At 43.3% G+C, this 15663-nt stretch overlaps 2 protein-coding genes across 2 annotated transcripts in view; one reads left to right on the forward strand and one right to left on the reverse strand.

Moving 5' to 3' along the window:
* Positions 1-4038: 4038 nt before the first annotated feature.
* Positions 4039-15107, forward strand: igfbp2a (insulin-like growth factor binding protein 2a; the record flags this gene model as incomplete). Its single annotated transcript, XM_079185932.1, has 4 exons — positions 4039-4435; positions 12830-13011; positions 14095-14235; positions 14538-15107. The coding sequence occupies 4 exons, from the start codon at positions 4039-4041 to the stop codon at positions 14694-14696; spliced, it is 879 nt and encodes a 292-aa protein (XP_079042058.1). The 3' UTR covers positions 14697-15107.
* Positions 15108-15289: 182 nt separating this feature from the next.
* igfbp5a (insulin-like growth factor binding protein 5a) overlaps positions 15290-15663 on the reverse strand; it is a gene marked incomplete at both ends in the record, with an annotated part of 5602 nt that continues 5228 nt past the window's right edge. Inside the window, 2 exons of the mRNA XM_079185590.1 lie at positions 15290-15294; positions 15546-15615. Of these exons, the coding sequence (XP_079041716.1) occupies positions 15290-15294; positions 15546-15615 (75 nt within the window). The remainder of the gene's footprint in view (positions 15295-15545; positions 15616-15663) is intronic.

The raw sequence follows: 15663 nt of genomic DNA on the forward strand, positions 1-15663 counted from the left end.
TGTTTTCGTCACATGACGACTTGCCCAATGCGCCTACGGTGGCCCCGATGTACCAATAAGGATAGTCACTCAAAATATGTCGCAATAATATGATGTCAACTGTCAAATATAAAAAGAAAACAAGACAGAGTTTAATGTGTTTGTTGTTGCCTCTAATTATACATTTATATATAAACATAGACATATATAGACACATATATATATACTGCTTTAAATTCACAAAGAGAAGAAGCTAGTCTATGTAATCTCAAAAAGAAGACATCAGTGTTCCCCCCCTCCGGACTCTACAAAACTGCTTGACAAATGTTGTAATGCTACAACTATAATAGTCACATAGAAATTAAACCGAATGCATTAGCTTCATCTCAAAATAACACTAAATTAGTAGATTTCTGTGCTGCTTTTTCAGTGAGTTGCTCTTGCTTAATTACGGCAGGTGGCCACTTGGTGACGCACTTTAGCCAGGATCCCAGACTCAACGTCAAATGAAGTCCTCCCCACGACCAGAAAATCCTTCCAACCGTATTATGTTAGAAAAGTGAGCATCTGCAACATGCATGAAAGGTTCACATAACAGTGATTTGTTCTTTTATGCAGCCTGACGCAAACATTAGATCTTTGTTTCAACCTTTAAGCCGAACACAGCATTTCAAATGTTGAATGTATGGACTCAACAGGGGCCAATACTACACATTTTGCAGCTCAGAGCGTTTAAGACCCAAGCAAAAAAGGGCGGGCTTCGTGCTTTTAATAAATGCCAGCAGTCAAAAATTACCAATTTGAGTCTAATACCACATCTGCCTGTTGGCAGCTGTTGGTCAAACCATATCCGAGTCATGGCACCACTAAAAAACAGAGCTGGGTAACTGGTTGGCAGAGGAGAGTGAGTGTAATTAATGTTTGGTTTGCATGGCTGAAGAAACTGCACTGATTTCTGAATAAAGCAGATTTAACCAAGTCTAAAACGTCTTGTTTCTGTTTCGTGTAAGCTTTAGTAGAACGACTGTAAATGCCTGTTAGGTGCTATACTGCTTAGAAGAAGAAGGTATCAACTTTGTTACAGGAAAAACTGTAATGTCTATGAATAGTGTTATGCTGACATCAGCATATAACCAGGCTGAGAGCTTCAACTTCTGGACCGTAAACCCACACATTAACTCAACACATTAGGAGAGCAGTGTTTCGTTGAGCAGTACGTAACGCTGTGGCACCATAACAGATACTTCAACAAAGATTTGCATGAGCAAATAAAGCAAGAACTTTCCTAATTTGAACATGCATCACTTGTTGCTAGGCGGCAAACAAACACACTTGCACTTGGGCACACACACACACACACACACATACATACAAAAAACACATGCACACACATAAGCATTTTTCCATTTGGGACTTGTGATGCGAACATTTCCATGTAAGGATTTATGTACTGCAATTTGGTAAACATTTCCATTCAGTGAGATGTTGCACATTGCACCAGTTGGTTAAGTGTGTATGAAGCTAGTTTGACAATTTTCTTACCCATATGATCTCTTGAAGTAGGCCTATTGCGTTCAAATAAAACACTTTTACAACATTTTAGCTGAGGATACAAACACATAATCCAGCTGTTTAGATGCTGAACGTTTGACTTCATTTCATGCAGGCCCACTAATCCCATGATGAATTACTTTTCAACCCCTCGACTCATTGCCTCTAGTTATCTAATCAGTAGTCCAAGCAAAGGGAGCCTTAATTAAGTATAATCAAAGCCAAACACTGAACAGTGCACTCATCCATTATCAAATCCTGTAAAATGAACATGGCGATGTCTTTAGGGACCTGTTTGGGTTGATAGGAACCAAGTATAGAGCCAAAATTACACTAATACTACACTTTTGTGTTTGCTTTAGGAATACGCATTTGGGATTTAGAGACAGATGTGAAATTATTGGTTTAGGCTTTGCATCACAAGTTGAATAGGTTTCCAGGACACTACAGTCTTTGCAGCATTCTTACTTACAAACAGGCTGCAGCCATTGTTGCAGCCGTCTTCCAGAAGGCCTGCCGAGAGGCTGCAGCACAAAATTAGGCCGGATGAAGTAGGCAGAGAGGTGGCCAAAAGGTAGGAGTGAAACTTCCGAATGTTTCCAGTTAGATATTTCATTTAGTGTAGGCGCTAAAGAAATGTGAATGAGCATCAGCCTGTGCGAATTACATCACATCATTTATAAATGAATGCTGTGTATGAGTTGTAACACTTCATTTGAACTACTCCTTTTTATTATTTATGAGTTATAGATCATGTATAACCCACTTCAGTTGTAAACAGATTTAAAGACATTTTTAAGTGTCTATTAATGTGTTTGTCAGCAGCTATAACTCATCATGAAGCATCCGTTACTGCTGTGTAATGAATACTTGACAACAACTAGTTGTAATCATTCATAAAGGAATATGTTACGATTTGGTTAGAAGGCTGGGCAGAGTTTTGGGGACTTGCTGTTCTCTGGTTAAGAAGATGAGCTCTGGCTTATAAACCGCTCTCTGTATACTTACTGTATGTGCCCTCAGCACATCAGTGATGCCATACCTTCCTCTATCAATGTGGAGTTTATCCAGAGGTTGTTTTTACAGTTCCACGGGGAGGAATTTAAGTAACTGACCTTGGTGGGGATTACTTTGCACACATGGGCAGATACTGCGGCCTCTTAGGCCTATTAGCTAGTGGCCATCCTGCTGCTTTTCCACCCATGGTTTCATAAAATGACATATGAGGTTCTATGTGCAAACAGCCCTCTGGGCATCCTCCTGACTCACACCCCTGAGATACAAGACAGCTTCCAATGTGCCCTTTCTCCCTCCTCACTCCCCCCAAGGTGAGCCAGGATGCCGATCCTGAATGGGGCCAAATAGCATTAAATCAGGGGGCACCCACAAAACAAAATAATCTACATTTAAATCTGAGGAGTAAGATTACACATGCCACTTCTATTTCTGGGCCCTTGGATAAACACCGATTAGTGTACCGCACTGGACAGGGTTAATAGGGGCTTGTTCGGTGGGTAAGCACGACACCTCAAGGCTTGGCCTCACCGATCGATAGGAAACATTGCTGAGTACGTGCACAGTAGTATTACTGTGCACAGGCATATAAGTTGGTAGCAGCTGGCAAGTTTTAATTGAGTGTCAATGGACATGTCTGCCACGGTGGGGAGGTCTTTCCATGTAAGGAATGCTCTGCACATAGTCCTTTTGTTTGTTTGTTTATTTATTTATGCATTCTGGGAGTCGGGGTAGACTGCGCTGATTGAAACAAACACTCCACAGTATGTATGGCAATGCAGAGTCTTCCAGCCAGGGAGCTGTAATTTACTGCCTTGTTTTTGATACTGGAGCACGAGCTCAAGTTTCACGTTGACTTCTATTTCTATGAATTTGGTTCTGCAACGCAGTTTTATTTATAATTGACTCGAGGAAGTTCTTTTCCCCTTGACCACAACGAGGTCAGGGGTCAGGGTCGGCTATGAAGACCACGATGAGGCTTTGATTTATTAATATATAGAAAACATGTGTGAGTTTTTGTGTATATTTGTAGTAATATATTTTAGTCAAAAGGAAGACTTTTAAATATTTCAGTGGGAGTACTTATTTCAGCTGCAGAAATCTAACTCATAGACTTTATGGGTCAAACTGAAAGGTAATTTTAGTCCAATCAGACTGCTGTGTTCCCAGAACATCAAATGCATTTAATTCAGCCAATTCACTTCAACTTTTAGGACCATTATTCTCTTTCTGGGCCAGCCAACTTTAGGATAACATACGGAAAAGGGATACACGAATTACACATTCGTGTAATTTACCTCCAACGTTTCAGCAGAGCCAAAGGACGACATTTGAACTACATCCTCTGTCTTCCCATATTAACACCCACATGTGGCCCCAAGAGCAAACCTGGGAATTTGTAGGACCCAGCAGACCTCCCAGCCCCCGGCTTCACCTGTTCGCATGCACATTTCTTCCCCTTTTCTTCCACTTGGGATTGCCTTCTATCGCCCCATGATAATGACAAAAAACCTCATGCCTTTAACAATGCTGTCGTACGCGTGCAGCTTGCTGATCCTCTCCGCGTCTTTTGCCGGTGCCTCCCTGGCCGAGATGGTGTTCCGCTGCCCCGGCTGCACCGCGGAGCGCCAGGCGCTGTGCCCGAGGCTCACCGAGACTTGCGCAGAGATAGTGCGCGAACCCGGCTGCGGGTGCTGCCCCGTGTGCGCCCGGCAAGAGGACGAGATGTGCGGCGTGTACACCCCGAGGTGCACCACCGGTCTGCGATGCTACCCGACGCCCAACTCGGAGCTTCCCCTGGAGCAACTGGTGCAGGGTCAGGGGCAATGCCTGCGCAAAGTGGACACCGAGACGGCCACTTTGAGCCAGGAGCAGCGGGAGCAAACCAGCGGTCAGTCTGTTTCCTGGAAACCTGTTTTTCTTCTATCAATTTTTAATGACACTGTCTAGACTGTAGCCTGAAGAATGGTGTGTAGACATTTTGCATTGTCATGAAGGCTGAGCCCAAATCTGTGTCACCATTTTGCACAAGTGGATAAGATATGTTCATGTTATAATCATACATTCTATTTATAGTGTCTGCAGTGCATCCTTTAAACAGTAATTGGATAATTATGCGCACCTTTAGAGCCTTTTTATGCCCTTTGCCATCAGGATTTACCCACAGACTTGAAATAATCTGGACGTTTGTGCTATCAGCATTTTGTTGCGTCCATTATGTTGCGTTATGTTGCTCTTTATGTGCATTTGAGGTGTGCTATTTCTGAACTTCTTCTGCAGTAAGGACGTCTGTTCTTCTGCCTGTTGCATGAGGTATTCTCACACTCATGTTAAAGTCTGTGTTGCATTGACTTGTTTATAGTGTTGTGAATGTGCATGGGGAGAGAGAAACAAAAGGAACAGTCACCCAGCCCAAGTTAACCTCAGCTATGCTCCAAAACAGCTGGAACCTCCAGTCTCTCCCAGTATCCCCACTTTAAAACACTGTGACAGAGAACAAGGTAGTGGCCTGCAAGATTCCCAGAAATTACTCGGTGGGATCGTTGCAGAAAACATCATAGTATTGATGTTGACATTTCCACAGGGGAGTGGAGAGAAAGGAGTGGAGAGAGACAGCAGGAGGAATGCAGCATTGATTGGAAAAGTGGACTTTAGGCTTTGACCAGAAATAGCTATAAAGTGGTGTTGACAGTGACTGCATTAACCGGGCTGTCTACCTGGAAAACGAGCTGGACGTATGTGCAGGCAGGATCACAATAAAGCTTCATGAGGCCTGGAGCCAGCAAGGCTCATGTGGCTTGTGTTTGAATAAGGACAGGTCGCAGCGAAGAAAGAAAAGTAAACCTCCTCATTAATTGGCCGATTTTGAAGCTGCAGAAACACACACACAGTCGACGAGTGTGCAGCCGCGCTGTGATTTCTACTCGTTTCCAAATCCGTGCTTTGTCAGAGTTTACCTCCAGACTGACACGTGTTTGTTTTGGCAGCGAGTTCTGTAGAGAAACTACCGAAGAGCACTCCTACAACTCAGTCAGGACTCTCCAGCACACTGACAAAAAGGGCACACGTGTTAGTGACACGTTTGTGATCTAAAAACCACAAATGACTCAGTTCCACATTTATGTAACCACACACAGCGCCCTTCAAACAATAACACACAAAGCAATAAAACAGGTGTGAATTGCAGAGTTGCATAAGAGTAAAACATGAAGGCAAACTGCACGAACGTCATGTAAAGGCTTGCTTGCAAGACGGCAATTTGTTAGGTGTCACTGATGTTTCTTCCTCAGGTTTGGCTCAGGCTGTGCTCCGCCTCGCCGTTTGAAAGGTTGGAGATTTAGTTGTGCAAAAAGAATAGAAAGGCTGAATAGATAAAAGAGGATGGAAGAGTGTTACAGGGATTTTTATCAACAGGAAGCACCAGACTTTCTTCTTCTTGGGTCCTCCACCTCTGTTTCAGCTTCAAAATAAGTTTTCCATCCACTCTGTGTTTTAAATATAACATAATAAACTTACTGTTGGTCTTACAGATGCTTACTGTCAGTCTCCTGCTTTCCAGTTGGCCAAGTTTGATACTGCACAGACCTGATTTCCTGTCATAAATTCTTCTCAGATACAAAAAGAGGAAGTAATGAAATCCCCGATAGAGCTCAGCTCCTGGCGGGCTGTTGGAAGATTGAGAGGAAACTTCTGGCCGCGACCCACTGCAGCGCCTTTGTTCCAGGAATGAATGTGTAAATGACAGAAGAAAAGGCTGATTATAATACAATAATTAAGTGGCTGTGTTGAGCTGAGCAGGGGGAGCAGTGACTCTGGAGTGGATTTGAAACCCTGGGCGAAGAATCAAAGGGTGAAGTTTTGCAGCTGCTTTATTTGGATGTTTATAAACCTCAACATCCTGGCATCCTGTTGTTCTTGCTTATTGTATTCCAAGTAAATGTCTTTGACACAAATAACACATTGTAAAACTTATTGCACTGCAATAGGATTATATAACATTTCAAATCGGTGACATTCGCAGAGGCGTTACAGCATTTAACGCGTTTTAAGAATCGATCTGATGGTCCGCGTCCGTCGCAACTTGCAATGACAGCAGCAGCTTGATCCTTGTAAACTCCTGGATCAGCTCGAAAAACAACCAGAGGTCAAAGGTCAGAGTTAATATTCTTTTGTCCCTAGAATGATCACGGTAGAGAAAAAACAGCGAGAGAGGTGAAGAGGAAAATGTAGGAGATTACAAATTTGGGGAAGATACAAATTTAGTTTTCTGTTTTTTTATGTAATATTGCATACAATACATAATACCAAATATTGAACAACTTGCCAGTGAGGCTTAAAAATAGTGGAGTAATGAACAAGTGTAGTTGTTTGTTAGTTTTTAATAAAACCTATTGGATGAAATGTACTGGCTTAGTTTCTTCTCAAAGCCACGGGCGATTTTTGTTCCCGGTTTTAAGCGGCCAAAGCAAGTGATTACAACATATTAGTAATTCAGAAAGTATGAAACTGATATTGCTTCATAAATCTCCGAGTAATGAACTCCCCAGAGTGCAGTAATGTCTTGTTTAGCTCAGCAGGAAGTTTATGAGGCTTTGGCCACAGTCAAAATTCACTTATGACGGACATTTGCTATATCAAAAGTAAGGTGTTTGAAAGTGTCTTAGTGAACAGTGTGTTATCGGGCTGCAAGATGCAGATGGAGATGTTTCTGTGACACTCCTAAACCAGACTTGAAATGGATGGGTACACGTAGACACGTGGATCCATCACAACATCTGAATTGAAAACATAAAAATATATGAAAATGCATAAAACCGAACCCTGTGCGCTCTGATTACCTCCCTTTGGGCCTTCAGCATCTCTGGTTTGTGTGTTTGTGTGCTGCACGAGTGATTGCCTGCACGTGTTGCACTGCAGGCAACTACACCGAGGATTTGACACAATAGATTCCAAAGAATGTGTCACGTTTTGGCTTAATCCTGTGCAAGAAGTGTCTCAAATAATGTGCATATCTTAGAATAGATGAATATAGATGTTTAACTCTTCATCCAGATGTTGAGTTATCACGATATCTCATGGATTCTCCAGGACTTCTCTGTGATGTGGGGAAGGAGGAGGATCAAATGAAGAACTGATTAACATTGGAATATTTCAATGATATAATTAAGTGCATTTGTATTTCAGACTTTTACTAATAACATGAATATTCCACGTTCCCTACAATTTAAGCTGAAATGCCTCCCGATTCCAAACTGACACCCACAACGTTCCCACGAGCCTCTCTGTTTATGCACAGTATCACTTGATATTCCGTTCCCAAGGAAACCGGGACCCAAATAAAGGTTTCTTTAATCAGCCTGGATGGGCCTTTAGTTGTTATGACTGGGATCATACCATATGTGACCTCGACAGGGAGCGAGTTGATTAACAAAGTCCAAACAGAGCCCTCAGTTGGTAGCTTGAATGTCTCATGAATTAGAAAATAAGGGACACGGTTAATTGGTTATTACTCCTCAAAATGCCCATTTTGCCCAAACCTGTCCAGATTCAGCTTTACATGTTGACAACGACAAGTCTTTCGTTTGAATTTCATTGTAAAATGTATGAAGAGGGAAAAGGAGGTGGGAAGAAAAGTGGAAAAGTCCCGTGCCGTCTGGTCGCTGGAATCACATTGTTAGCTAACAAGGGGCATTCCTGTGTACCTGCGGGGGCATCCAGACGGAGCCCGCTGGACTGAAATAGCTCCCAGATAATCCCAGGCTTCTCCAAAAACAGGGTCGTTGGTGCCATCTCCCCCCCAGGCGTCGACTTCACGTTTAGTCGTGCCAAGAATCTCCTCGTGCCTATAGTGAGATCCAGAATAACTCCCCGCCCTCCTCTTTGGACGAGGGTGATTTAAGACAATGCAAACCCTGTCTGAAATGCCACTTACACTGGAGGGGAAGGGCACGTATGCAGGGGAGAGGGACAATTTCTGAGCTTGCTGAGTTTTACATGGCGAGGATTCATCCTCCGGGCAACATGATTGGCGGTACCAAACGTCATAGCAACTCTTTCAACAGTTGTTGAGATGCTGCACTAAAATATGGCACTCAAGGAAAAGTTTGGGGGGGGGCGACCAAAGTCAATAGGATCCACATGGTTCACAAAGATGGTGGTTCTGCACGTTGATGATTTTTCCCCCACCGTATCTTAAAACAGAAGCTCACTTTATGGATAGAGATGTTCATATTTTCAAAACAGAACCTAGTTTCTCAGTTGCTTTTATTCTGCGGCGTTCAAAGGCTACTGGAAAGGAATTTGTTTTTCTTTTTACCCTTGCGGTATTGAAAGTCTAATTAGTTGGTAAAGTTATAAAGTTATATTGCAAATCCCTCCCGACCAAATGTTCTTTCTTTTCAAAAAGGGGGTGGAACTTTCTGAATCTAATTCTCATGTTGTTGTCGTTCTCACGTTGTTCTTGTTGTTGCCTTCATCGTCTTCCGGGAAAAAAAAAACGAATTGGCCATCTCAATTTAAGACCGTGTAACCTCATTTTAAATTGTTCTACTCTGACTAACGTTGAATGATATACGTTGACGTTATCTAACCCAGAGGTTTGCCGCTCTGTCCACTCACATCCCTCGTATCTCTCCCTGAGATACCTGAGAATGACTGTCAGTGGTAGTAGATGCACGTGATGCGCTACAAGCTTGATGTGTTCCAGCTTGCCTCGATCCACGTCCTAGTTTAGGTCCTGAACAGTCGCCCCAGAGTTCACCCAGCGGTGCAGGTAGAGAGCAAGATGCCTGTCCTTGGATACCTCGGTGTGTACGTACGTGCCAGAGCCTGTCCAAAGCCTGCTTTTAGATGACTGTTGCAGGCCAGAAAGCCTGGAAGGTAAACATATCTGCACTTTGCTGAGTTTGTGTTTCGAGGAAAACAGTCCCACTAGGCCGTGCAGTGGGCGATGGGCTGCAGCGACTCTTCGACGTTTCTTTCATTAACTTTGCAAGTGGCACATGACCTATTTCCCACCTCAGAGCTGCCTTAAAAGCCATATTGAGAGAGAAGACTTTTTTTTTTTTTTTACTGATTTCTACATTCCTACATTTAAAGGGATAGCTCAGTTTTTTTGCAACGGCCTCAGATGTCTTTTTGTGCAGGTATAACGACCGGTGATCTTCGGTTAGCTTAGATAAGTTACTGGATGTCTATGGAATCAAGTAGCAGCTCAACTTAACACTTTTTGCTAAAACACAAGGTAACAAGTTATAAGAGTGTCAATTTATTAAGAATAACTGCTCCATTTAAACCCAAGTAAATGAGAAACTCCACATATGTTACATTTTATTCTGATAAATTTCACATTTCAGTTCCTCTCTACGAAATGAGATGAAACTAAGCGACCCGTTGAAATACAGGGTTAACCAATAGCTCCATGTGCATTGAGAGCAAATGCTCCCATTGACGTCCACTCAATGGACGTCAATGGCTTTCCTTTTTCAACCTTTCCATTCTCCACCCCGCGGCCCAAGTTCTGCCATTTGCTTAGTTGACCAGAATCTGGACAATCAGACATGACACCTCTGGCCTACGTGCCATCTGGGAATTCGACATGGATCAGATAAAGAAAGAAAGCCTCTGGAGCCATTGTGTGAGGATTAACTCAAGCAGTAGACTGGACAGTAGGCCTGCTGCTTTGTTGATACTGCTGATCCCAAGCCCACCGCTGTGGAACGGCTTGGACTGCAGAGGCCTTAGCGCCCCCTGAAAGTGGGGTCCTGACCCTCTGTGTTTGTGTGTTTGTGTGCGTGTACATTCGAGTGGGAGATCGTCGTATTCGCTGCGTATAAACTGTGCGTTCACGCCTATGTGTGGCCAGACTGTGTATTGGAGTGAACATCTCAGGTTTCCTTAGAAGAGAGGGAGTGATGCTGTTGCACTTGGATACTCTCGGGATTATGTAATGCGGCAAAACAAAAAGCGGCCAGCCGCTAATATTTTGTGTGTCGTGTGTTTATCCGCGCCACTTGTGTGTGTGCGCACACACACACATGCGAGCACACACCTGATTCCAGTTGACTTTTGCCCTTTTTGGAAAGAGACCCAGCCTTCAAAGAGAGCACGATGGAGCGTCATGAGGGGAACTGAAGTCCAACAACACCAGATCTATCTGATGGCAAAAGGCGCCAGCACCGTGTTATTGCTTCGTTTTGGAATTTCCTTTCTCCCGTTCTCTCTTAGGCCTTTTGTAATCATATTCTACAAGCGGATGTCAAATTTACCTCTTGCAGAGCGCAGAGAATGCCTCTCCAGTCCGCCACCGCCACCAGCAGTAACACACACTCGCTTTCATTCTCCGTCCTGCAAAACGCCTTTTCCACAAGTCTGCACGTTACAGCTTGGCCCTTGCATAACTCAGACTATCCGCTCTCTGGCCCACCGCTTGACCTTCTCTACTGTCTGTGCTTATTTCCCTTCTCTCCTTCAGGCGTCAAGTGAACTCCTGCATAGATGAAATCCACGCTCAAATGAAAATCAGAGAAAACAAACACTCTCCTGACATATTTTAAATATGTTCTTACTCGCTAAACTGAGCTGAGATGCGATCACGTTGCTTTCTGAGGCATTTTCTTAATCTAAAATCAGCTGGTTTGGAGTGACGCTCCTTTTCCACTCCCTCTCTGTCAACCCTCAACCCCTAAGTATGCTCTGTTGTCAGAAACAACATGTTCTGTTGAACCTGATGGCCTCTCACATTGTTTGCTCCATCTGTTTGAAGAGAGAGGGGTTTTTTGTTTTTTTTTAGGTTGATGTTTAACAAGACTCCAAGGAGAGAGGAGACGGTCAAACTGAGACTGGAGGAATCACTGGATGGCCACAGTTTGACATAGTTTCAGTGACATAAACAGGACAATGCATTTCATGTTGCTTTAGTTTGCTACATGACTAATTCCTTCTTCATTAAGTGTTATTTCCATATATTTTAATCCATAAACAACTGGCCTTATTTTGTATTGTTGTTCAGTGACGGCAGTAGTTCTGGCCTTGTTGTTTTAATAGTCACAACTGTGTTGTAGTATGTGTAGTATGTGTAGTGTGTATCCATGCAGTGGCTTTAAACTAAGAATATATTTTCCAATATAACATCCTGTTAATGCGCTCAAAGTTTTGAGCCATTTTGGTCGTTTTCCCCTGCAAAGAAAACTCCTTTTCTGATGCACCATGCAATCAGAGGTGATAGCTTGAGTTCAGTTTGATCCACTGAAGCATTAGATGTATTGAAACCTCCTCATTTTGACCGGGCCTGACTCGGATCAGGTCTGGACCTGCGAAGACCTCAAATCTAGGTCGAACTCATCATGAGGTCTTCCAAACACAAGTGTAAATGTCTGATGATTTTGTTCATTTATCACCACGTTTTAACATCTGCTCATGAAATTAAATCACACCAGTAAGGAAAAAAAGCAACCATGGAAACCTGACTGTGACTAAAAGTTCAGCAGAGGCCAACTTCTCTGAGCCCACAAGCTTGTTAACAGAGCTGCATGTGGTTGCTTCGCTCTGTGAGAAAAGGAAAGGATTGTAGTGACTCATTGATTGTGCTGATGCGTTTCAGAGCACTTTAACAGCGGTTTGGACACTTCACCCCCCCCCCCCCCCCACAACATTATGTTAAGTGAAAGTGTCAGTCGGGACGACGAGGAAAAATGGTCACAAACACGAGAACTATACTTCAATCCTAAAGCAAAGAGCAGAGTTAGACTTTCATATCCTGGAGGGTGCAGGTGAGCTCGATCAACTGGCTACCTTTGAATTAGGACCGATCAGCAGACGCAGTGGGAGGGACGTCGGAAAATCCAGAGAATTGTGTTTTATATTTCCCTCCCATCCATCTAACGTCGACGAGTCCTCGTGGAAAGGAGAGAGGATTCTCCACAAGAAGCTGAGAGGTTGTTTTTTTTTGCAAAGCAGGCCACTTACTTTGTCGCTCTGACAAATGAGCTGTAAAAAAAGCCCAATCCATCACCACGATGACAGCAGGAGGGCGTCAGAGCGGCCCAGAGAGAGAGACGGTACTGAAAAGTCACAGGTTTAATGCTTTTAGCAGCCAATGTGTCCATCATAGTGTCCTTGAGTCCTGTCCTGCCCAGTTTATTTCCTACTCTTTTGGGGACACAGTTAAGACGCAGTTTAAAGTGTGAAATATGTCACTTTTTTTAACAACTAAATGTATCAACACAGTAGAAATGTGGGATACTCGGATTAAGATTTGATGGATTTATATGTCGCGTCTCCACAGGCGAGGCTGTGGAGCCGCTGCCTGAACAGGGTGTGAGCGAGATCCCGGCCATCCGGAAGCCCAGCAAAGAGACCACCTGGCTGGGACCCAAGGAGAGCGCCGTGCGCCAGCACAGACAGGAGATGAAGACCAAGATGAAGACCAACAAGGTGGAGGAAGTGAAACCCGCGCGGCCCAAACAGGTGAGGCACAAGATGAACAAAACACCCAAATCATTTTTGAACCTGTTCAAATGTTGTTATTGTAGAGCTTATAGAATAAGTAACGACTTAAGAACTACCAGGTGCAATATATTGTAAATCTGTAATACATAATAATGACAGTCAGCTTCTACTAAATTACTGCAGACAAGAACGTGCAAGTAGTGCAGCCTTTCACTGCACTACCCACCTCCTCAGACTGCTGAGGGAAGAAAAGAGGAGGTCAGTGTCGCCTCCCTCTGGTCCAGCAGCTGTGGATATTTTGGCTGCTGCATTGAAACGTGTTTTATTTGGGGATCATTCAAAGTGCAGTTCATGCTTGAACCTGTTGATAAGTAATAGTTCAATTCACTTTAAAGCCTGAGGAGGAAATCATGTAAACACCTAACAACAATTTCATGTCACGGCACAAAGAAACCAACCGGGCAGATATTAAATACACCTGACCGGCTCTGTAATCCAGATCTGGGCATTTCTAACCGGCGTCGTGGTATTTTCCGTCCGCTATAAAAATCAGTTAAAGGTTATTGCTCAGCCAGAAACTTATAACTGTCTCAACAAGGCATTTGGCTGTGTGGGATTGTGAGGTAAATCTGAGGTCACTGGCAAGAGTTGTTGTTCATTACTGGCAAGAAAACATGATTCATTTGCTCATTACAGAAAGCGCCTTCAGCTTTATTATGTGTGTGTGCCTTTTATGTGAGATTTTATGTAGCTTGTCAAAAATGTGCTGATGCCTTGCAAACACATCGTGGTGTTGATGAATGCGTTCCTGCTGTGTGTGCGTGGATTAAACTGAATTTATGAACATTTTTTAAATCAGATTTCTGATGTTTTTGAAATAAGAAAAGGAAAAAAAGGTGATATAAAAGATCAGATTTCTTATTTTCAAAAGAAAACAAATAGGAAAACCTCTAATCTCCATGCACAGAGGTTTGAATAATTGTAATATTCTTTTTAGAACATTTCTTTTGCCGCAGGCCAACCATAATTTACCCGACTGTCACAGAAACCCAAACGCCGCTATACGGGCGTGTTAACGTAACCTTTGCTGTTGTTTTTAAGACTCAGTGTCAGCAGGAGCTCGACCAGATCCTGGAGAGGATATCCAAGATGCCCTTCAGAGATAACCGAGGTCCCCTGGAAGACCTGTACGCCCTGCACATCCCCAACTGTGACAAGAGGGGGCAGTATAATCTCAAACAGGTGACTCCAGTGCTTTGTGGGAAACAGGGTGGTAAGCGGAGCGGGTGTAGAAACTTGATACTATACAGGTGTTGAAAGGAGAAAAGGTGGGTAAAGCATCATAGCCACCAATTTAAACAGTATGTATTTAAATACTCTGTGTGTGTGTGTATGTGTGAAAAGAAAAGGGGATCTAAATGAAACATGTGCGACCTAAAACTGATATTACACATAGTTTGCACAACACATACATACATGCATGTCGTTGTCATCTAAAGTGGCGTAAAAACATGCAGAAATAAACGCAGCATATTGTGTTTCAGTGCAAGATGTCTCTGCACGGTCAGAGGGGCGAGTGCTGGTGCGTCAACCCCCACACCGGCCGACCTATCCCGTCAGCCCCCATTGTGAGGGGCGACCCCAACTGCAGCCAGTACCTCAGAGAGCTGGAGCTGGAGCTCCCCGACATGGACCAGATTTAAAGTGGCATGAAAACAAACAAAAAAAAAAAAAAAGAAACTGTAAAGTACTTGGGAACAAAAAAAAAAAACGTCTGAGTAAGCTATATATTATCTTTCTATGTGTACGTGTCTGTAGTTCATTTGATGACATTTTAAATCTTAACCACCTAAAGAGGATGAAACGATAGAATCACAGCTTGCTGCGTAGGATGCAACTGCAGATTATTTGTAGAAGTAAAGACTTTCAGTAGACGTCGGCTGGAGTGTTGGTGACTTCTGCTTTACTAATTGTGACTTTGCTCAGATTTGCTCCGTTATCAGTGTTTTTGTTCTGTTTGTGTTGAAAAGTGAAAAGCCTTCAACATATTTGGTTTTTAGGTGTGTTTTCGTTGTCCTAGCTTTGCAGACTACTGTTACGCCTCATTAACAGATAACGCTATTAAAATGGTAAATTCAATGTGTGCCTGCCTGTGTTTTAATTTGTAGACGCACTTTGAATCTGGCGCGCTCGATGCAGGGTTGTTTTGAAAGATTGGATTCATCCTGAGGGGCAAACAAATGATCTGTACCAAACATTTTTTAGTAATTTCTGTCAAAAACAGAGAACGTCGACCTCATACTGGTGGAGGAAAAGTCGGGATCACTAAAGTGAGTCGGGTACATCATCTGGTGAGCATGAATGTCTGTACGAAATGTAACGGTGAGCCATTCAATACGTTGCAACTGACCAGAGACGTACGGTACGTTTAAAACAAAAGGACTCCCGTACCTTCCTTATTTATGATTACTGTGTCAAAATGGATCACATTTAGCACAAAACTATGCTGAGCTGACCTCTGTGTGTGTTGAGTCTTTCAAAACATAACTCACCTTTGGAAAACTCCCCAACGAGAAAAGTCTCCGCAGGCAGTTTCGCCTTTTGACAGCCGATGGAAACAACCTGAGTGTCAAGGTCAGAGAGATAGCAGCCGCGAAACGGACTCAACAG

This window comes from Pholis gunnellus (genome assembly GCF_910591455.1).
Source record: "Pholis gunnellus genome assembly, chromosome: 24".
NCBI lineage: Eukaryota > Metazoa > Chordata > Actinopteri > Perciformes > Pholidae > Pholis > Pholis gunnellus.